Genomic DNA, 24,228 nt, shown 5'->3' with positions numbered 1-24,228 from the left:
GAAGGGTTTTTACATACAATAAAAGATATTAATTACTTCTTCAACCTGAAAAAAAAAATCAAAACAAACCCATTAATAAGATTATTTAATTGCAAAAAAAAAACCAAGAAACAACATGTAGAAAATTTATATTAATTCAAAGAGACCCAGAATAAGAAAATCAAAATTAACAAACTATTTTTTTTCAAGATTTCTCATGAACCAAACAAAAAATTCAATGGGTCTAATGGATGGAGTTTTGGGGCCCTACAAAAACCATGCTAGAACTTGCAACACTTAACAATTTGAAAATAAACAGAGGCCCTAAACCCCTGCAACACCCACGCCAGATCCTGCAATACCCAATAATATTAAAAAATTAAAGGCCTCAAATCCTGCAACACTCAATAATCTAAAAAAATCAAAGCCTAACCAAGAACCCAAGCCAAAACCCATCTACACTCACCAGCTCCTGGAAACTTTGCAATGTTCATGAGAAGAACCATCGGTGCACAAAGATGTTGAAGCCGCACACAGATCCACCAAAACACCCACAACCGAGCTGCACCAACAAAGAAATCCTCACCCCGCGCCAACAAAGGAACACGTAAGCATATCACCAGGCAGCCTCACATCGCGCTAGAAGACCACCGAGAAGCAGAACAAAACATTGATGGTTCTGGGTAGGGAGATGGAATGGTTGCACGATGGTGTTTGCAAGGTGGATCTGGAATTGTAAACGTGTTCTTTGGCTTGTTTGTGAGGCATTCTTTGGTGCGTTTGTGCCAGAAAAAAGAAAGAGATGGGAAAGTTGTAACTTGTAAAAAAAAGACAGGAAGATATATGGCAAGGAGGCTGCCACGTACCCAACAAAACAAATGAAAAAACAGTGAAAGAAAACTGGCCAAAACTTATCGCGAGAATGAATTAAAAATTTAAACAGTAATCCACAGTGATTTTAGACACAATCTACAGTGATTTACTGAGCAGTTTTAGTTTTTTTTAATTGGAATAGTGAAATGACTTTTTTTTCCATTAAAAAAACAACAACCTTATTATAGGGGTAATATGATCTTTTTATTAGGATCCAATAATCATTACTAGATTGATCAGGGGCAAATTGATTTTTTAACTTTTTGGAGCACAATAGAATTACCAGGTTACTCTCAAATGCAAAAATTATTTAACTTAGGTCTAAGTCTTTTTTGACTTTTCAATTTTCTAAGCATAATAAAATTACTAAATTACCCTTAAAAGCAAAACCTTTTGGTCTGGTATTCAAGGACTTTTTGTATTTTCTTTGTAGTTTTTTTAGTTATAACCAAGCTGACTAAGGGGTAATTTGATATTTTAATAAATATAAAATATTAATTAAAAAGCAAAAGTGGCTGGCGCATGCAATGGACACGCCAACAAGTAGAAGATGTCCGCGATGGGCAAACTCTATCATCTATGATGGAGTTGAAAGCATCTCGATGTTCTCTATACGGTGGTTAAACATGTGTACATAGCAGCACTGTAGTTAGGCTCTAGTGTAGTTTTTTTTTCCTCCTCCCTCTTTTCTCTCTCATTGTCTCCATTTTTGAAGCATGCCCTTCCAAAAATTAAATGTTTTGTGTCGGTTTGTATTTGTATCAACTTTAGTTGTTAGTTTTTAGATTGCTATTTGTTTTGCTTTTAATACTTTTTGAAGTTGATTTTGTTTTTCAATCTCGACCATCAACATTTGATTTTATTTAGTTTTTGTATCCAATTTAGGCCTAACTCTTTTGATAATTATTTTTTAATCATTTTCTTGATTTATTTTATTTTTGTAATTTCATCCCTATTTCTTTTATTTCATTTAATTATTATACAATATTTGGTTCTTTTTCTTTTGATTGCTATTTTTTTTCTTTTCTTGATTTATTTTATTTTTCAATTTGCCCTTATTATTTCATTTCATTTAATTTTTATATCAGATTTGGTCCTTATTCTTTTGATTATTATTTGTTTTGGTTTTTTAATTTTGGACTTTTGGATGATTGAGAATTTTGCTTCGTGATTTTTTCATGTTTGCCTTTGATAGGGTTATCATAGTCTCATGATCTAAGTCACGACTTTTGAAAGTTAGTCCAATTTGACTTTGGTCTTTTTTATGTCATTTTTTTAAAAATTGGATTTATTTTTATTTTTATCCTTCAACATTAAGTTATTTAGGCCTTGAGTTTCGTGATTTTTTTCACTTTTTTTCTATGGTGTTATCCTGATTTCATATCTTAAATCATGAGTTAGTCGAGTTAATACAGGTTGACTTGAATTTTTTTTCCTAATGTTTTTTTAATTGATTTTTTTTCAGTTTTACATTTTATTATTTAGTTTGCTTAAGAGTAAACCTGCAATGTTTTATTCAGTTTCACCTTTTATTATTTAGTTTGCTTAGGAGTAAACTTCCAATGTTTTATCCAGTTTCTTTTGAACATGGTTGTCCTAGCCTAAAGATTGGATTACAGATTTAGCATGCTAACTCGAGTTAGGTTTTTCTATCATTTTTTTAAAAAGATTCAAGTTTGCTTTTTAGTGTTTGATTTATTAGTAATTAAGCTTCATGTTTTTTTCTTTATAAGATTATCCTATTCTCATTCAATTTTTGTTTTATTATCAAATAAAATTGTTGAGATTTTTCAAGAATATTTAGATAACATCTTTTTATAATATTAACAATCATTTATTTTTTTATTAGTAATTGTTATTATTTTATATTTTTTATATTTTTTATAATTATATTATTAAATTAACCAAACTAAATAAATCATTTCAAGTTAAGTTTTTTTTTTTTTTTTAGTGATTAAGGCGGTAGCGTACCACCACCTATGTAGTTATTTCAATTTCTCGAAAGAAAAAAAAAAAGAATAAATAGAAGTATAACGACACGGATGGAGCTGTCATGGTCTAAGTCATGATTAGCAAGACGAAATTCAATCACAATCATGGGTGCTATTAAACTTGAATTGTACAACCCAAAAGAAATTTTATTTTTTGCTGATTTTAATAATTGATTCTAATTTCAGATTTCTCTGTCCCTTTATTCTAAATCTCTCCCCCTCTCTCTCACCCTCTCTCTGACTCTAATATTCCAAATTTACTGTAACTTTAATCGAAAAAATCTGTACAAGGAGCAGTCGCACAGGTTTTCCGAGTCATAAACTCTCTACGGTACTAACCATCCTTTTCGTAAGGTGAGACCTTATTCTTCTTATCATCTGTTTGTTTCTCTAGCAAATCGTGGCATCCCGGAAACCACCATCTCCATCTCTCTTATCTTTCCTTTTCCCGATTTTCCTGCGTTTTCTCAGCATCCAAACAGATCGTTGAGCTGCTTTTATGTTAGGTGTTTGATGTTATTATGATTCTTTTTTGAATATTTGAAGTGTTCATTGGATCTATCATGCTGTTATATCATTTGTAATTTTTGTTTTTGACACATCAGGATCGGTGGTTTCTATGTGTTGGTATGGTTTTGGAATTCTAATTTAGGTTGAATTATATTCTATTTAGTTTTTTTTTAGTGAGGCCAATCATGCCAACTTTAATGGGGGATGACATATGTGTGCTTAACAGTAGCATACTAATAAGGCAAGGCAGATCACGTGGCTAGTCAGATTGTTTTGTTGCTGATGTTTGGCATTTCATAGATTTCCTGCATTGTCTTCCTGCTGGATGTTCTTCTATACGGAAGGCTACAGTTTTATAGTTCAGATTGGATTTAATGATGAATACAAGGTGAAATAAGAAATTTGATGATTGTGTCAGGAATCGGTTTTTTGGATTACACTATTCTATTTTCAATGACGAGGAGATTTTACAGCTTAAATATTGTTATTCACGGTATTGAATTATTGACCATAAACAGGATATTTATCCAATTCAATTTAAAGCTTAAAATTTTATCATTTCTCTGTGATTGAATCTTGAGATAATGCAAGCAAATAACAATGCAACAATAGAACTGGGAAAACAGTGCTAGACATTGCCTTTCATTTTGTGAGGATATAACAGGCGACTAGTGACAATACCCAAGAGTGGTGATTGTTGGAGATACGGCATCAGAAAGTGTTTGTGGCCTAGCATTTTGTGAGTACCTGATGCTGGTCCGGCACAATACATGTTGATGCCTGCTCAGGTTTGTGGGCTTGTAGCACTGCTAGAGAGCATTCTACATGCTTCATCATGGAGGTCAAAACCATTCTGCTTACAGTTCATTGTATAACTAGCTGGTCTTTGAATAGCTTAAGCTGGATGCTCTCAAATTCAATCAAAACAGATGAACCTACTAACAGAGTTTTACTCGAGCTTTGAGTTTTTTTGACCCCCCTTGCTACTCTGTGTTTTGAGTTGCGATATCTAGGTTCTGTAATAGCAAGCCTTGCATTTGTTTTATTCATAGGTGTCATGGGACCTTTGCAAAGGAGCCTCCACAAACAATACAAGTAGCTCTTTCCTCATTGTCCACAGCATCCATCTGCACCAAGAACCTAAACTTGCCTATTTTCTTTTCAGTGGTGCACCAACCACACCATAGGACCTCCTGTTGGAAGAGCATCCAAATGGTTTTCTTCTCCCCCTTTCTACTTCTACCAGAAAGGCTGCTCTAATTTTTCAATTGCCAAGGCTGCTAGAGGCTCCTCTATTATGTAATTGTTTTGGACACTTGCTGAGTCACTAGGGGCCATTGGAAAATTGGCTGCATTTATTTAGTTGGACAGTTTGACCATCTTTGGTTTTTATTAAATGGCTTGTGTGGCGGATCTATAGTTCTGGTACGGACAGCAGTTACTTTTGTTAATCCCCCCCCCTATATCTTGGGGTCTACAGTTGCTTTCACCTGTTGCAGAAACACAAATCCTGGGATGGCTTTCTGTTTTTTTTCTAAAAAATGAGAAAAGGTAAAAGAAATCTATATATTGTATGACACATTGGTTGACATGATGTTCATAACTTAATACATGTAATATGCTTCCATGCACCCGTGCCACAGAGATTAAAAGATTTTCCACCTTCTCTAATTTTAGTTACTTCTCTTTTCTCTTTTCCATAACCTACTGACCCCTGTTATGGTCATTTCTTACCAAACCGGGGGCCTATGTCTTACCCTTTTTTCATTTCCTCTTCTTGATTGAATGCTTCTTTATTAATCAGGAAGGGATGGATATATTGATTTTATTTCTAAAAACAGGTATACTCTTGAGAGCTCAAGTTTTTTGCTGAACTTAAATTGTGGGATTGGCTAGCAGAAGCAGGAAATGGTGAAAAGGTTATTGATTGCCTTGATGTTGTTTCTATCTTCACATAAAGTTAGGTGTAGAGTACCTTACTCATTTCCCTGTTTCACAGGTATGGAGTGTTTTGATGCGTGCAATTTATCATGTTGCGGTGTGTAGAGGGACTCATCGCCTCCCTCCTGCGGTGTTGTGATCTTGATTTATACAAACAATCAAGAGGCCTTGAAGATCCCGAGCTTCTTGCAAGGGAGACAGTCTGTACGCACTGGTCCAATCTTTGTGATAACATATTTTATTTTTTATTTGATGCTGCTAATGGGTTTCCTCCGCTTCTTATTCTTTGTATCTTTAGTAAACAAAGAATGCTTAGATTTTATGCAATATGTCTTACTAAGTGGTTTTGCACTATTTGTCTTAAACTTTGACCTTTTGATTTTGATTGTGAAAGTCTTGCAATAAAGGTTATCTTATGATGAACATAGTAAATACCTTTCGCCATTGGTCTCATTTATGTTGTGAAGATGTTTGTTCATTGTGATGGCTCTTTTTTATTTTCCAATGAAAAGGATACTACAGCTTGTTTCATAATGAACATAATATCTTTACCCTTAGTGATAATTCAATTGACAGTTGTGTTCTTGCTAACATTGGATGCAGTCAGTGTAAGTGAAATAGAGGCATTATATGAGCTCTTTAAGAAGATCAGCAGCGCCGTGATTGATGATGGATTGATCAATAAGGTTTGTTTATTCTTCAAGTTGGTGATACAAAATTTTTATTTTACGCATAAGCTTGCTCTGTGTTTCTGTCTTAATATGAACTAATACTTCCTCTTACAATGCCAGGTTTCATTTTCTTCATGTAAATACTGCTTTCTTATAATTTATTTGAAAATGCTTACATGCATTTTTCTCTAATTTCCTATTACAGGAGGAGTTTCAATTGGCGTTGTTCAAGACAAACAAAAAGGAGAGTTTGTTTGCTGATAGGGTACTTCTCTCTTGTCATTGCCAAAACCTACTTTTAAAAGTATCCTATGAATTGTCTGATAGAGTATTTTGACCCATTTGTTAATTATCTTTTGTTTGCTACTGTCTTGTGTTGCTTATTGATTGCAGGTATTTGACTTGTTTGATACGAAACATAATGGGATACTAGGTTTTGAAGAGTTTGCCCGTGCCCTCTCTGTTTTTCATCCAAACGCCCCTATTGATGATAAGATTGCGTGTATGTCTGAGATTGAGTATTTCCTTATCATAACCTTTCTTTTCTTTTGTCCCTCATGTATGATCATAATTGTTTTGAGCGTACCTCATACATTAACGAATTGGCATACTGTTTGTGCTTAAAGATTTGATATGTTTTAGTGTGTAATTAGGACGAAAAATTTCAAAATACCACTCTTATTTTTCCAGGCATTCATACCCGGTGCTCTATTTATGTTAACGTGTTATGTGCCATTGCAGTTTCTTTCCAACTTTACGATCTAAAGCAGCAAGGTTTTATTGAAAGACAGGAGGTAAATTTCATTGTTTAATGGTTGACTTTAGGTTATTTGATTCTTGAACAACTTTTAGTTGTTTATTTATTTATTTTATTGGTGAGTTAAGACCTTATCGACTTGTTGATGTACAGGTGAAGCAAATGGTAGTGGCTACTCTTGCTGAATCTGGTATGAACCTTTCAGATGATGTTATAGAAAGTATAATTGACAAGGTGCTCCCTCAGATTAGTTGATTTTTTTCCTTCTTGCCTGATAAATCAGTTCTTGAAAGCTTTCAAAATTATTTTGTTTGCTTGCAAGTGTTTATTGGAAAATTTTTGGATTCTGAATTCTGGAGTCTTATTTCAGACCTTTGAGGAAGCTGATACAAAACATGATGGGAAGATTGACAAAGAAGAGTGGAGAAGCCTTGTTTTACGCCATCCATCCCTTCTGAAGAATATGACCCTTCAATACCTCAAGTGAGTTCAGAATACGCATACCTACTTCCCTTTCTCGCTAGATGTTACTTAATGCTATGGGATTTTCTTGTGAACCAAAGAATTTTCGGACATTCCAAACCATTGATGGGCTAGAAAATGTAACTGGTTAGGCAAATATTTCCATGTTGAACCTCATGCTAATGGCGAGTTATGACTCAGTTTCTTTATTTCCTTGAGCAGGGACATCACCACTACATTCCCGAGCTTTGTTTTCCACTCACAAGTTGACGACACCTGAATTCGAGACATCTGTATTCAAAGCTCGCAGACTTTGTTTTTTTATGTTTTGTTTCTCCACAGACGTGATGGGCGGGGGAGCATGGTTCTTTGGCTCCTGAGGGCAAATTTCATCATGATGTTGATATAGGCACGCAGTTGGGGAGGCCTCACGGCTAGTTTTAGCATTAAGGCTTCTAAGCGGCAGAAAAAGTTGCTGTACCACTGATTTAGTAAGGATACGGTTGATCAGGCCATTAAAATGCTTAGATGTTCACCTTCCAAAGCATGAATGATTCTTAAATGGTTGGTACGGTAGTGACTTCCATGCCTCTGCGTCTGGACTACATTTACACTTCTGGTTGTGATAACTTGGGAGCTTTGGACTCCTTTGAATTTCTAATGCATGAGTTTATGTATGTATACCTTATTACCTTCCTCCGTTGAGCAAGGCGTGGCCCTTGACTGCGTCACAGCTGGACTTCATATACGATTCAAATGAATAGCGAGCTTTAGTGATTCTCAGTATCGGAATCCGAATTACTATAACAAGTTCTTCCAAGTGTTCGCAAGGAAATTGGAGTATAGCATGATTTAAATTTGATCATCTTCTTTATCAAAAAAAGAAGAAGAAGAAGAAAAGAAAGCATCTTAGACCATTTAGTATTAAGATAGTTTTTGTGTTTTTCCTACCACAAAGAAAAATTTATTTGGGTAAAGCGTATTCGAGAATATGGTTGCGATTGTTTTTTAAAGTGTTTTTTATTTAGAAGTATATTAAAATAATATTTTTTTTTATTTTTTAAAAATTATTTTTGACACCAGCACATTAAAATAATATAAAAATATCTAAAAAAATCTTAATTTGAAACAAATAAAAAAAATTTAAATTTTTTTAAAAGTGTTTTCGAAACACAAAAATAAACATGATTTTAGTTAAACAATCTACTTTTTGTACTATACTTATATGATTAGGTTTTAAATCTTGATTTTTGTTGAAACTAAAATAACTTGTTTTTTATTTATATAGATTTATTTTTATTTATTTTACATGTAAAAGACTCTGAAATAGTGTGGATTTTAAAATATTGATATTAATTTTTAAAATATTATTAAATAATTTATGTTTGTTCAGGAGTGTTTAAAAATATGGTAGAAATTATATTTAAATTTTTTTTTAATATATTTAAAATATATTTTTTATTTAAAGTAAAAAAATTAAAAAAAAAAAAGTGAAATAGCTGTTGAGCCGGCACTCAAAAAATGCCATAGGAATCCACAGGACCACAGCTACATTTTAAAAAATGGACGGTCGAGTAAAACTGAAAAGACATGAAAGGCCACCTGGTACAAGACGAATCTATGATCATAAACAAATCATTGAAGCCCTGTTATTGAATTGATTGATACCCCCATTATAACTTTAGTTAGCATAAAGATGAAAGGCAAGCAAATAATTGCTATTTGATTCGAGCTTTACTTTAGAAAACTAAAGCAAGATATAAATCTCCCACTGGAACATCCTCCTTTTCACTGTGAAGATAGGAAAATCACACTGCTGGTTCTTGCTTGCATCTGTTGCTTTTATTGTTATGTGTTGAGCAGTAGCAGCAACAGGCAGGTAGTAGAAGACAAAGAAAGCAGCGGCGGGAGCGATGAACACCTTTTGTGATTGTGAAGACTTTCGGTCCCCGACAACCAGTCACGCGTTTCTTCGTTTTTTCTTTTAAAACTAAAGCACATTAAGAAAAAAAAGGAGAGAGAGCGAGAGCGCGAGACCAACCGACGCCGTTTGTTCTCTCCTTCTTTATTAATACTTCCTGGTGTTTATTTTGCTTGGAGACATGCAGTGAGAGCCAAACAGACTAACAAACAAACAAGAGGCGTCTGGACTGGAGAGCTAGAAATGGTTTCTTTTAAGGAAATCACCCTCAAAGTAACGGCTGTCTACATGCAGCTCTCGATCATCGCCATGATCATCATCGTACAGGACTCAAAAGCCAGGGAGCTACGACCGTCTGACCACGGGCTTGAGTACCAGAGCATGGCACCAACAGGGGTGAGATTCCCACCTGACATGAAGCAGTTCTTTGGAGCATCTTCAGCGGCCACAAGTACGTCGTCGTCCGGGGTTGCATTGCCGAAAGCAATGAACTCGAACGACACCTCGTGGTGGAGAGCTGGTGGTGGTGGTGGTGGTGGAGGCGGCGGCGATCGTGTGAGGCACGTGCTGTTGGTAGCAAGCTTGGTTTGTGGGGTCACGGGTTTGGCCTTGTTAGTTACTTCCGCTTTGATTTTCTACTTTATGAGGCACAAAAACCAGTCATCGCCATCATCATCAACTACCAGTAATAACCATAGGAGTATTGTTGTATATGCAGGTAAGAATTAACTAGTAGTATTAATTGTTGCTTAAGATTTACGAGCGAGTGTTTTCTTTTTTTTGGAGGAGAAGAAATGTTTACTTTGTTCTTTTTGCCTTTCAAAAACGACGTGTCGTGTTCAGTCTGATGGGCATCCACTCAGAACAATATTTACTGAGTTCCAGCTTCTTCTGTTTTTTTCTTTTCAAGTTCTCGTACAGAGAAATACATACATTTAATCTAATTAATTAAAATCAATTAATTTTCAAGTGTTTTATACGTAAAGGAATAAAATAAAAATTTAAAAAAAATAATTTTTTTTAAATATCTTTGACCCGCAAGAATACGTTGACTCTGCAGGTTTTTTTTATTATTGGTTAGAGTAAGGGAGAAGTATCTGAAATATGTGGGTGGAAATGCTACAGCTGTGAGCATCACAGGGCAGAGATATTTTGGTAAACATAGTATATGATAGGGGAAGAAAAGATACCGCTAGTCCTGTCCAGCTGGCATACATGATTTATTTATTTATTTATTTATTTGTCAGCTGGTATTGGGTCAAATAATGCACATGATGGGATTAAAAGTTTTCCTCAAAAGCTAGCTTGCTTTTAAATATTTGTGACCATACCGGTGCCCTAAGCAAGAAAATGATCAGCTCCAGCTTCCAAGCCTATCACTTCCGTAGCTTTGTTGTTGTTGGTAGAATGCTATGATAATGATAGTGGTTTTAAAAGAATCTATAGATATTTAATAAATTTAGTTAATTTAATAATATAATTATAAAATAATATTAGTAATAATAAAAAATAAAAAAAGTATTATAACTAATGAAAGAATAAAATGGTGAAGTGTATTGGAAAAAAAACATGGCTCAAGTCAGCATATTAAATTCAAGATACAGAGGTTAGAATGACCCGGTACATAATAAAATAAAATAATAGAGATCAACTTGAAAAAAAAATAAAATAATGAAAGATGATAATGAAAAAAATTGATTAAAAAAACATCAGAAAAAAAACCTTAGTCAACTGGGCTAACTTGACTAATATATGACCCTTGATGTGTGATTTAGATAAATTCATATAAATAAAAGTGAAAAAAATCACAAAGATGAAGACTTAATAAATTAATATTGAAGGATGAAATTAGAAAAAAAATCAGTTTAAAAAAAATCTAAAAAAAACCATAGTCAAATCGGACTAATTTTCAAAACTCACGACTCAGGTCATGACATCAGGTTACCCCATAAATTAATCTTCTAAAATTAAAAGAAAACAAATACCAATAGAAATTTTTTTAAAAAAAATAATTAAAAAAATGAGGATCGAAATTGATATAAAAGATAAATTTTACATTTGATTGGAAGGTGAAATTGAGGGGAAAAAATCAAATTAGTAAAAGGATGAAAAAAATAAAAAGAATGAGGATCAAAATTGACATAAATAAAAACAATGTTGTAACTCACGACTCAGGTCATGACATCAGGTTACCCCATAGATTAATCTTCTAAAATTAAAAGAAAACAAATACCAATAGAATTTTTTTAAAAAAAAATAATTAAAAAAATGAGGATTGAAATTGATATAAAAGATAAATTTTACATTTGATTGGAAGGTGAAATTGAGGGGAAAAAATCAAATTAGTAAAAGGATGAAAAAAATAAAAAGAATGAGGATCAAAATTGACATAAATAAAAACAATGTTGTAATTAATGGGTGAAATTGAAAATAATAATAATTGTTTATGAAAGAACAAAGAAAAAAAATTAGAAATCAAAATAATGAGGACCAAATTAGAAAATATAATACTATCAATTTCAATTGAAGTATGAAATTGAAAACTACTAAATCTTTTACAAAAAGACTAAGAAAAAAAATAGAAATTCAAAGAATAAGGACTATATTGAAGATAATATCTAATAAATTAAGATTGAATGATGAAATTGAAAACAAATAAAAATTTCTACAAAAGGGTTAAGATCAAAAATTAAAAATCAAAAGAATAAAAATTGAAGTTGAAATACCAACAACTAAGAGAGTCAAGTTGTAATTTTTTGGGATAAGAGAGAGAAGAAGCAGAAAAAAACGGTCAACCAACGCCAAATTGGATCATCACTGATAACACGCACTACATTAACAAAAAGAGGACATGACGACTCTTTCAATAACACGATGGAAGGACATTTTTGGATATCGAGAGGCACCACATGTACCGCCCGAAGGGTGTGAGCGCCTCTCACTGATGCCCTAGTACTCCACATGTGGGCTCAGCTTTTTGTTTATTATTTATTTAGTCAAATACATAATTGTCCCTAAGCTGACTTTATAATTACAAAAATAAAAAATAAAAAAAAAACTATAGTGAAAAACTGAAAACACCCCTAAATTTCAAGCTTAAATTTTTTGACTTTAAGGTTATTTTCATTGTTTTATTGTGCATTTTAGTTGCTTATTATTTTTTATATTTGGGCAAATACCAAATGCCCCCTCAAATTAAATTATAATAACCAAAAACTATTTTGAAAATACAAAAATATTTATTCATGTCAGGTTTAAATTTTTTTATCTTAAGGGTATTATAGTTATTTCATTGTACACTCAATATGAAAAAAGATTTATTTGTCCCTGATCAATTTAAAAACAATAAATGAGCCATATGAAAAGACTTTAATGTCCTTAGAAGTAAGTGTTAAGTTTTTTTGGGTGGAGGGGTAAAAGAGTCTTTTGACCACACTATTCTAATATACAATGTAAATGTCTTTGCAGTTACAATGTTTTTTCAAATATCAATTCGCTCTTTTTAATAGGACAGGGTTGGTGCATCTCATATGACGAGTTTGCATACAAAACTCGATGAAAACAAGAAAGAAAAAGACAAAACTAAACTAAAAAAAATATAGAAAAGATATTAAATAAAATAATCTCAGGCAATTATGCCAAAAATTAATGAGAAATTTATATGCCTAATTTTTAATGCATACAAAACCCATAACTTTATAATATAGTGGCATAGCTACTCCTTAATAGTATAGAAAAGTAGATATCATTTCATTAGATAATGTAATTTAATTGTTATTTTACAACTTAAACCAAAATTAAAGACAGAGGTATCAAAGCACTAATCGATAGACAATGCTAAACTAAATGTTTTAAATATTTACAAGCAAGTTCTAAACATGGTAATATAACTAGTAACCAAATTTAAATTGATTTCAAGTTGATTTGGAAAGGTATAAAATTAAGATAAAAAAGTACAAAAATAAAAAAAAATGAAATTAATTATAGCTTGGAATAGAAGTTGAGAATCTAGTTATGGATGATTACTCTCATGTAAGGTCCTTAGTACAAGGATGCATTTTCATACTAATTCTCTTTTAGTTTCTATATTAAGCATTTGGTATAAATATCCTCACCTAATTTTTTTTTTAAATTCAACCTAGCATGATATCTACTCAAATTTAGCACTTAGAAGTTATTAAGAATAAAGAAAATATGAATGTAGTTAAGACGCTAGAACATGACATCTATTCTAGTGTGATTCAGAATCAAGTTCACACAAACATAGCTATGTAAGTTATCTCACACTTTAAATACGTGCTTATATATATAGATAGTCACTTGTGTTGATCCTAATACATTCATATAAGATGATTTGGCAAAAAATCATAAAAAAATTGATCATTAATAAATAGAGAACTCGAAATCATTTAGGAAAATAATTCATAAGTTTAATGGGATCATAATATCAAATAATCATACTTAGGGTTTAAATTGAGTAGTAAATATAATTGGGATTAGTTATTCATGACTACAAATTTAAAAAATTCCAAGATAATTAATAAGGAATGAATAAACCAAACACCATAAAATAAAAAATGGAATTTTGGTGGCAAATGCTTTCTTCTCCTCATTTGGTCTCAAACTGATGAATTTTCGTATCATCCTTTGTAATGCTCTCCTTTTGAATACTCTCTTTTACTTATTTGATTTTCTAATTTTCTTTTCAGAATAGATAAATTTCAATCCTTAACTTCTAACCTGATTTTCTCTATTAGATCAACTTATTTTTAAAGGTGATAAACATAAATGTTGTACATCTCTCTCGTAGTTTGTTTTTCTACTACTAAAATAATTTAAATTGAATATCTAGAAACAATTATGCTTGATTTACTAATATATGTTTCTAAAATTTCTAGGAGGGAAATTATCTGTTCTTAAAATAGGAAATGACAATTTCTTCATTTCTTATAACGTGCACACAAGTCAACTGGACCACTTTAAGGTTAATTTTCTCATTGAATTGGTTTTTAAATAGGCTTACTCAATACCATGAACATAGTTAGAATTCAAGGATTGAATGCTAATTATTCACATCAAAGCCTACAATTGAATGATTTTATTTTTTCATAAATAAAAACTTATAAAATTAAAAAAAAAAACTGTAAAATAAATTGAAGATAATTAGCATAAAATTACCCATAAGAGTACTTTAAAAATCATATAAAAAATAAGCTCTTCAAAGATCTAAGAAATATAAAGATTACAAGGTAGATAATTGGCTCGCACTATGTTGCTAGTCAAACCAAAATTTATTCAATGTGAAAGCATAATATTCAAGCCACGAGAAACTTTTTAACATTGTCATTAAGGGTGTGTTTGTTTCCCGAAAAGTAGTTTTCGAAAACCACTTTCCAAACTTTCTTGTGTTTATTTGTCGTTAGAAAAATGATCAATGAAAAACACTTTCATGTCAAAAGAAAATTTAGCTTGATTTTCAGGAAAGTGTTTTCCTTTTATTTTGGGCAGAAAACACTTTCCAAAAGTTGTGAAAATTTTAAAAATATCATATTATTTGTTGATCATGTCAAATTTGATTTTCAAACTTTTGACTGCTACATATTTTGTTTGAATCTTTTTTTTTTTCAATTTCATCCCTTAAAATTTGATTTTTATATTAACTTTGGTCCTTATTTTTATGATTATTATTTACTTTTCTCTTATCATTTTTTTTAATTAAAATTTTTTATCTATCAAATTTGGTTCTCATTCTTTTGATTATTACTTATTTTATTTAAAATAATTTATGAAATTATTATTATTATTATTTTAATTTCATCATCTTTTAATTTTTTTATCTGTTAGATTTGATCTCTATTATTTTGATTATTATTTATTTTATTTGAGATAATTTATGAAATTAGATTTTTTTCAATTTCATTCTCATTCAACCTTTTAATTTGTAAGATTTGTTTCTTATTATTTTAATAAACTTGAAGAAAAAAAACATTAATAAGCTATTTTCCAGCTCATTTTACATAACATAACCAAATACTAGAAAGTGTTTTCCAATTTATTTTCCATGACACTACCAAATATCAGAAAATAATTTACTTTTCCGGAATTCACTTTCCAAGAAAACCACTTTTTAAAATGAAACTACTTTCCTGCAAACAAACGAAGCCTAAACTCAACCCATTTGATCAGCTTTGAAACTTTTTTACTCGAGTAGTCCTTTCCTAACCCGAACAATACACTTAATCTTCAAATATAAATCAATCAATTGTTGAATTGTTAATAAATTAAATTATTTAATTTTTTTAATTCTATTCTGATTCTGATTATAATTTATATTTGGGCTAACATATTAGAAACTTAATGATTCACACACAATAACAACCATTGGTTAGAGATTAAAATATGATGATTAATCAAGTATGACCTGATTAAAAATAAGTTTTAGAAATTAAAAAATTGAATATAATTAATATAAAGATTACAATTCTAGACTTAAAAAAGATCAAGTAGGGACTTCAATTTTTTTTCCTATGTAAATAGAATAGTTTTCCTAGTTTATTTGTTATATTCCATGTTATTTATTCTAAATAAATGATTGTAATGACCTTTTCATAAGTGATATATGAATGAATAAAATTAAGTATTTTGAGAGTTTTCTCATGGTTATGGTGTTCTTGATCTTTGAAAGTTTTGACCATTAACAAACTTGTTATCATTCGCTCTCGTGTATATAAGATACCTATCTTGATCAAAAGGCTACCTCCTCTACTCTCACATTTGAAACAAGTTTTGAAAGTTGATAATGAATTCATGATCACTCTCCATATGATCCCTCAAGTTCTTCATCTTCGTTAATTGATGGGTGAATTCTACAATCTGTACTTGTTTTTTATGACCAATTCCTAAACATCTCCTCTTTAGTGGGGGAATCTCATCATCCCCTTCTACTTGAACATGTTTTGTTCTATGAACTCTTCCAGCCATAGTTATTTAAAAGCACATAAAAACTAACCATTAGAAATTGTTAGTCTTTGATACCAACTAATATCAATGAAAGCAACATAAAAAAGATAACAAGCACAAGCAACACAGAATTGTCTTGAATATGATAACCACACAAAAATTCTAATTCAAAATTTTATTACCAGATATTTTTCTTTAAATTATCTACTAAAATATAAGTTAAACAATCTTATTTATATTAGCCTTAGGTTCATCTTGAAGAAGGAAAAATTCTAATAAATAATTATATAGTTATTCTAAGAATTCATAATCTAAATAAGAAAAAAAATACCAAGAACAATATTTTATTTCCTAAACTAAATAGAAAAAGAATAAAAATATCATATAGGGAAACATTTTCCTAAACTAAATAGAATAAAAATAACTTAGGAAATAAATGATTTTTTTCTAAAAATCCTCTTGCATCATTGCGTGATGGTGGCTTTCTCAAGGTTCAATTATGAAAATATTTTCTCTTTGAAGAATCCAAGGTTTGAGATGCTTTATACTTAAAGATTCCTTATACCTCATGAAATCCTTTATCCTGAAAGGTGCCTGCAAACTCGGAGAATTCCACTCGAAAACCTAAGTTTCTATGATGATCATCCTGAACACGAGGTCGTCTTCTTTGATATCGCTCATGATATAGGTTCTCAAAACTAAATATAGAGTTACAATCATATATCTCACGATCTTCCAAATCCTGAACCGTAAATTATGGTTTAAACCCGCGACTTGCCTTTGTAGATCCTTAATTATTAGTTTTTTAGCATCGTGTTCCTAGGTCAGAACCTCCTTATCTAGAAAACATCATCTTCTATCATGAACATGTCTTGCTCTATAGCCTTCAACCATGGTAATCAATGAGCTCAACCAATAAGGTTTGCGCTTTAATACTAATTGACACAACCTAAACTCTATAATTGAAATTAAAAGGAAAATCATGAGAGGGATGAAATAAAAAGTTATTGAGAAAATCCCTTAATGTCATAGGTATTGTTTTAAAGAAGAGAAAAAGAATAACCTTTTTATTAAAATTATCAAAATCCACTAAAATTCAAACTAAACAACCCTATTTATACTAGTTTTAAGCCTAAACTCTAATCCTCAAAAAGGAAAATAATATTTATAAATAGTTATAGAGTTAATATAGAATCCAACTAATATTAGAATTTCTATAATAAATAAGAAAAAATATAACCAAGGAATTTTTTTAAAAAAATCCTACAATTATCAAAGTTATAAAAATGGGCTCAAAAGAGTACTTTTATTTATTTACTTTTGGGTAAGGACTTAAAACTTAGGCTTTTAGGATTTTAACATGTCCAACTTATTAAGGTTTTTGATGAACTCGCTAATTTAAAATAAAACTAAAAATAAAAATTAATTATTATAAAAACAATGATATCTTGACAAGTTGGAAAATACATAAAAAAATTGATATGATTATTCATGGAATCATTTCAATCTATTTAAAATAAAATCTAATTTCTCATCAAAAATAAATTTTTAGAATGAAACAAACCTCCCTAAGAACCTAAATCACATATGAAATTAAAGTAAGCAAAATATACTAAATTCATAACCCAGTCTAAGGCTAGCTGGGGAGAAGAAGGGGTAACCTAATTGAAACCCCGAGGATTGGTCAAAGGCTAGTTAGGGAGAAGAAAGGGTAGCCCAAGCATATCACCATGGAACTTGTTTTGCAAAACATCAAGGAACCAAGAAAAAATTCAGAGCCTGGTGTACCAACCAAGAAAATATCCATGTCCAGGTCAAAGTTTTCATGACTTCACGAGGGATAAACTAGAAACTTAATCAAGAAGAAGAAGAAGAAGATATCATGCTCAATAAGGTTCCAACCCTCAAAAGTTTAAATAAAATCATTAAATTGGAAATAAATAAATAACGGCACTTATATGGAACGGGAAGGAAATAAAACATAGATGGATTGAAAAATCTAAATTGTTAATCACAAGTGTTTTTTTAATCTTAATCTAAAGAGTAAATAAAAAAAATATAGGGGAATAAAAAGTACATTAATTAAGCACCAGCAGCCAGGGAGAGCCGAGAGGGTGGAAAGAGAGAGGCAAGAGGCAAAGAGGCTGCCCCCCGTCCCGCCCCGCCCCTTGCTACCCTCCAAAGGATCACTCTCACTCATAAACCTGCCTCCTCAGTCAACCATCAACTCTTCTTCACATGCATCATAGTATAAGAAACATTTCCAAGACCTCACTAATCACTCTCTTAATCTCTCTGTCTTTCTCGCTCAATTAATCTCATCATCTGCTGCTCATCATGGCTCATTTGGCTGCACTTTCTCAGGTTCCAAAACGCCATACCCTTTGGGATCTCCTTTTCTTTTTTTAACTGTTGCCTCATCTTTTGTATTTGAGATTGATCGTTCTTTTTCTTTTTCTTTTTTATTTTGTCGCTGCAGGTTTCCTTTGCTGTTCCTGCTGGGAGCGATACCACCCTAAGGAGATCTGCTTTTAAGGTAATTTTAAATCTTGTTTCATGATCATGGAAGGAGATTATTAAAGGGTCTGTTTGGTTTCCTTCAACCTTTCCTCTTAGCAAGACGAGGGCAAATTTTTCGTTTTTAAAAGTTATTAAGACTTTGTTATTGGGCTGCCCTGTTTTTTAATGGGACTTACATAGAGAAAATCTGCTGTTTGTATGCTTGTTCATGTCCAAAAAATAAAAATAAAAATAAAAGGAAATTTCTGTTTGAGTTGAACATTTTCTTTGATAACTGATGAGGATGGGTCACTTACAAGTTACAATTACGTTAAAAATGGATTTGATATTTGAAGGGTTATGAAATGTGGAAAGAGGTTGATATTCCAAGTTTGTGGATCATGATCTTTATTGCTATTATAGATGGAGAAGAAGAGTATGGTCATCTTTCAAATGCTGGAAAATAGATTGCTGAATAAGACACTTAATGGTGGCTGCATAAGTTCATAGTTGATAAGAAATTAAAAAAAAAAAGGAGAAATGACATGAAACTGATTTTGTGCTCTTTAATTTTGAGCTTGCTATTAAGTTGTTCCCGAAGAAGAAATGCTTGCATGTGCTAGTTCATTCATGCATAGGTTACTTAGGGTGTCGACCTGTTTCTCCGCCCCCAAATATGCTTGCAAGTGAAATAATTGTCCTTTTAATCAAGAGAGAACTCTTTTGTTTGAGACGAAAAACATTCCCATGTCTAAACTGAAGGTGAATGATCCAAAGATCAACCTGAAGTTTCTTTAGCTTATTGAGTACAGGTACAGCTTGCAGCAATCCTGTTATCCAATTTAAACATTGCATTTTGTTAAATGCTTCTGCACTTTGTTAGTAGTTACTGCAGCCCTGCTAGTTACCACAGTCTTCCATTAAGTGAAGTTGCCGGTCATTCCATATGTTTTTGCACATGCAAGCTGCTAAGCTATATGACTGGTTAAAATTATATCCTAATTTAATAGATCTTGTACTGGTGATTGAGCCAATTTTCTTTTTATCCAATAAGTAATCTCTACATGATGAGGCACTAATCTGATTTGGACAATTATCCCTGTTTAAGCGTTTCAATCTGCTCCAATTTTCATTATGTGTTTGTGTATGTGTGTACATGTGTCTGCCATCCATGTGCTTTGCATTCATGTAAATGTGTGTGTGTGCATGCTAATTAGATCTCAAGGAAGTTGCCCATGATTTTGTTGCAGATTCAAAATATAAGCTTTGGTGATAAATCATGGCACCCTGCCTCATCTTTGGATTTGAAATCAAGGAATACTGGGTTGAAAAAACGATTGTTGGTATGCATGTCTGTGCAACAAGCCAGTAGATCTAAGGTTGCAGTTTCACCTTTAGGACTTGAAGATGCCAAGGAACCCCCATTGAATACATACAAGCCCAAGGAACCTTACACAGCAACAATTGTCTCTGTAGAGAGGATTGTTGGCCCAAACGCTCCTGGAGAGACTTGCCATGTAGTGATTGATCATGGTGGTAATGTTCCCTACTGGGAAGGACAGAGTTATGGCGTAATACCCCCTGTAAGTCATGTTATTTATCAATCTACTAGGCCTGCTATCATTATGTATATAGTTTGCATTAAATTGGTGACTTCTGCCTGTCTTTTTGGTGGTGGTGATGGTTTTGGGTGGGGATTGGGCATGTTGAAGATTGCATTGAAGTGCTAGAGCATGCATGCTGTTCTAGTAAGCATTGTCATCCCAGTCATTTTAGTCTGAGCATGCTGTTAACCTTTAGTTCCACGTTGATATAGTTAAAATCTAGCAGATCCTGATCTACTCAATCCAGTCTAATTGAAGAGTGGGACTCTAGATTTTGCATTAAAGTCAACATTTTGTTCATCTTTTTTTGTAATACTTTGGTAATAATGCTTCTATTTAACTAATGTAATTTGTCTCTTTGCATCATAGGGTGAAAACCCGAAGAAACCAGGGGCCCCCCACAATGTACGTCTATATTCAATAGCATCTACCAGGTATGGAGATTCTTTTGACGGCAAGACTGCTAGTTTATGTGTCCGCCGTGCTGTCTATTATGACCCTGAGACTGGAAAGGAGGATCCTTCGAAGAGTGGAGTGTGCAGCAATTTCCTCTGCAACTCAAAGCCTGGAGACAAAGTTCAGATCACTGGTATGGCCCTGCTAATTTGGTGGAAAGACTCTGAGAAACTTGTTATTTTTTGTTGTGTCATTTATTTATTTGTTTATTTCCTTAGTTCTAGCTAACCAAGGATGCTCTGGTTTCTTGTTTTGATGCTTAATTATTGATATTTTGTTATTAGACAACAAACGATTCAGTTGTTTTTTGACTTGACTAAAGCAAAATCATAATCATTTTAACTGAAATTCCTAAATTATTTTTAGATTTTAAGTTAAAATATTGCTTTAAGCAAAAAAAAAAATAACCTTTTGATTGTTGACTTTTTTCTCAAGGTTGATTGATTCATGAGCTACTTTTAGATTTAAATCAAAGTCTTGTTTTAAACTATTAGTATGACACTGTTATCAAATATACCATTCAATTTAAAAGCATTTGGCTTAAAGTAATTTTTTTGTCATGACTTTGCGCAATTTATAACTCATGCCAAACAATCTCTTAGTCTCCAAATTGCTGGTAAAACACATGAAATGTTGTTAGGATTGTCTCGGGTGCTTCTTGGAATGGGCTAGTGGATATAATTTTCATCACATGATGATTTATTAGCCATTAACTGTCCTAGAACATCTTTGGCAGGACCTTCTGGCAAGATAATGCTTTTACCTGAGGATGACCCAAATGCCACCCACATAATGATTGCTACGGGCACTGGTGTAGCTCCATTTAGAGGTTATCTCCGGCGCATGTTTATGGAGGCTGTCCCAACATACAAGTTTGGTGGTCTTGCGTGGCTTTTCCTTGGGGTTGCCAACAATGACAGTCTCCTCTATGATGAGGAATTTGCCAAATATCTTCAGGATAACCCAGACCATTTCCGGTACGACAAGGCACTCAGTAGAGAACAAAAGAACAAGAGTGGAGGCAAGATGTACGTGCAGGATAAGATTGAGGAATACAGTGATGAGATCTTCAAACGCTTGGATGATGGAGCCCACATATACTTCTGTGGACTCAAAGGAATGATGCCTGGGATCCAAGATACGCTGAAGAAAGTTGCGGAACAGAGAGGAGAGAAGTGGGATGAAAAGCTCTCACAGCTTAAAAAGAAAAAACAATGGCATGTTGAAGTGTACTGATATTGCATATTGATGAGCGTCGAGACAGCAGCAGCAGTGTGGTCCTGTTAGGTAATGTGGCATTTTTCTGTTGTTGGTCAGCATCACATGAACTTGATTAGCTGAAACCATTCATCTGTGCTGTTAAATAATCAAATGGATTAAAACAAATTAGAAACCTTTTGTTTGGTATTGATAAATGATTCTTGTATCCTCTCAACGCAAGTTGTCTTTTGCTGTGTCAAGTATCAACCGTGGAGGTGAAGTCTGTCGCTTGTAGTGGCTGAAAGGGCAGCATCTGTCATAAACTCGTAACGATTATATAAAGGCACTGGCTTGGTTTGGAATCCAAGGACTCTCTGGTGTTCCGGCCCATAGGGGCTCCATGGCTTCTCTTTTTCAAGCATTTTACTTTTGTTTTACCCTCTCATCCTCGCCCAGAAAAATGTGTTCACGCCCCCCCCCCCCCCCCCGGTTCTGAAGAAGACGCTATGAAACCTAAAGCACTAAGGCACCGGGAACGCGGCTGCGGCCGCGTTCTCAAAAAATTTGAAAATTTTTTGTTTTTTTTTTTGATAAAATTTAATATAGTTTGTACGTTTTGGATCGTTTTGATGTGCTGATGTCAAAAATGATTTTTAAAAAATAAAAAAACATCGTTGGCATGTATTTTGGCACGAAAAGTTATTTGAAAAGCACCCGCAACCACACTGCCAAACACGCTCTAACTTGGGGGGTTATAGAGAAATGCGTTCTTTTTTTGTATTTTTGGGATAATTAATGGATGAAAGAGCTGCATGTTTACTTGAATTGTAAGTTTAGGGGATATGAGAATGTGAGTTTAGGGGATATAATGTGATAGTAGTTGTTTTTGTAAAAATAATTTAAAATAAAAAAATACTATTAAAATATAAAAAGAAATAAGCTCTAAGTTTATAAATGTTTGTGTTCATCAAAGCTATCAGTCAAATCCATCTAGTACCTAAGCCCAACAAACACTTTGCTTCCCTTTTATCGTTTTTTTTGTTTTCTTTTTTGAAATTATTGGGAGGTCAGGTGGGAGATAGTGACATTAATGCTTATTGTGTGTTTGGAATGGAAAGGAAAAAGGATAATTACGGAAGGAAGGTGGAATAGAGTTCACCCCGTCTGGTTGGTTGATGTAACCCATTCCTTACTTCCACCTCATATTGTTCAATCCTAGCAAGCGGTAGAATCAGAAGATAAATCCCTAGTTAGGGGTGCGGGTAGGTTGGATAAAATTCAGTTTTTTTAAAAAAAGTTAAATTAAGATGATAATTTTTATTTTGATCGTTTAAATACTTTTATATATGATTTATTTTATTACTAATATTTGTTTATTTGCTACCATTGATTTGGATAATGTATAGCAAAATTAGTATATTATTCTCTATATAAGATAACTTAATCATCTGAAGTCCAAAGATTTTTTATACAACAATCATATAAGCCTTTTCATGGTTACAAATGATCTCTTTATATGTAATTTTCATGCTGGTCAGTTCAGTATACATATCATCTGATAAGCACGTACATATGTATCTCTTATACCTTAACTTATGAAAATAATTGATTCTTTTCATAAAACAAAAAAAATAAAATGTGTCAGTATCAACAACTCGGATTAATGTTTAATGTTAATAGAACATTAACTAGAAATATTTAAGAACAACACTTGATGCAATAAGTTTCTCATAATTATAACAACTTTATAATTTTCTTTGCAAAATACTTTTGTCCCAAACACTTTATCTTCACTCTAGATTCATTAATCAAATATTTCATGAATATTAAAAATGAATAAGCTTTTATTAAAAATTAAATATTTTTACATAAATAAAGTCAATATCATGTGTAACCAATTAATTAGCTATAAAACATATACACTAACAAAATGACATTTATAAGGATTTATCTCATATTAGAGATTTACTTCTTTTTTTTTATCTTTATATTAGGTGCAAAAATATAAAATATTCAATATACATCTTATATTAAATTCTATGATATGAAATTCCAATTGATTTAGGTATATCCTGAGCATTTCAAACGCCTCACAATGTCGATTTATAAACTCAAATATTTTTTTTTGACCCATTGCTATAAAATTGTGAAATTTTATAACAGAATGCTTATTATTTTCTATAATACTTGGACTGTTTGGATACTATTAATTTGATTTGATTTTTTTTTTTAGTTTGAAATTGGTGGTTATTGTGTTAAATTGTGAGATTATTTTTTGGATTGATATTATTTTTTTGAACATTATGTTGGTGCAAGAGTTATGTTTGGATTTATTTTAATTTATTTGGACTGACATGAATTTTAAATGAAGTATGTGAAATTAATAAAATTTGTGTGGATGGTT

At 32.1% G+C, this 24,228-nt stretch overlaps 3 protein-coding genes across 3 annotated transcripts; all 3 read left to right on the top strand.

The window, feature by feature from the left end:
* The first annotated feature begins 2,911 nt into the window (after nt 1-2,911).
* LOC133672709 (calcineurin B-like protein 3) lies at nt 2,912-7,865 on the top strand. Its single transcript, XM_062093209.1, has 10 exons — nt 2,912-3,197; nt 5,195-5,272; nt 5,353-5,498; nt 5,898-5,980; nt 6,171-6,230; nt 6,359-6,467; nt 6,707-6,759; nt 6,876-6,956; nt 7,093-7,205; nt 7,407-7,865. Exons 3-10 carry the CDS (start codon nt 5,384-5,386, stop codon nt 7,462-7,464), a joined length of 672 nt encoding a protein of 223 aa, XP_061949193.1. The 5' UTR covers nt 2,912-3,197; nt 5,195-5,272; nt 5,353-5,383; the 3' UTR covers nt 7,465-7,865.
* Nucleotides 7,866-8,789: 924 nt separating this feature from the next.
* On the top strand, nt 8,790-9,992 carry LOC133689817 (uncharacterized). Its single transcript, XM_062109878.1, has one exon. It carries the CDS (start codon nt 9,349-9,351, stop codon nt 9,832-9,834), a length of 486 nt encoding a protein of 161 aa, XP_061965862.1. The 5' UTR covers nt 8,790-9,348; the 3' UTR covers nt 9,835-9,992.
* An 8,168-nt stretch (nt 9,993-18,160) lies between these two features.
* On the top strand, nt 18,161-22,191 carry LOC133668094 (ferredoxin--NADP reductase, root isozyme, chloroplastic-like). The gene is made up of 5 exons (XM_062087842.1): nt 18,161-18,429; nt 18,545-18,601; nt 19,815-20,147; nt 20,538-20,757; nt 21,361-22,191. The coding sequence occupies exons 1-5, from the start codon at nt 18,403-18,405 to the stop codon at nt 21,858-21,860; spliced, it is 1,137 nt and encodes a 378-aa protein (XP_061943826.1). The 5' UTR covers nt 18,161-18,402; the 3' UTR covers nt 21,861-22,191.
* Nucleotides 22,192-24,228: the final 2,037 nt, after the last annotated feature.

Source organism: Populus nigra, chromosome 1 (genome assembly GCF_951802175.1).
Source record: "Populus nigra chromosome 1, ddPopNigr1.1, whole genome shotgun sequence".
Classification (NCBI taxonomy): Eukaryota; Viridiplantae; Streptophyta; class Magnoliopsida; order Malpighiales; family Salicaceae; genus Populus; species Populus nigra.
Note: the sequence above shows the minus strand (reverse complement) of the source record. Positions and strands in the feature narration are given on the sequence as shown.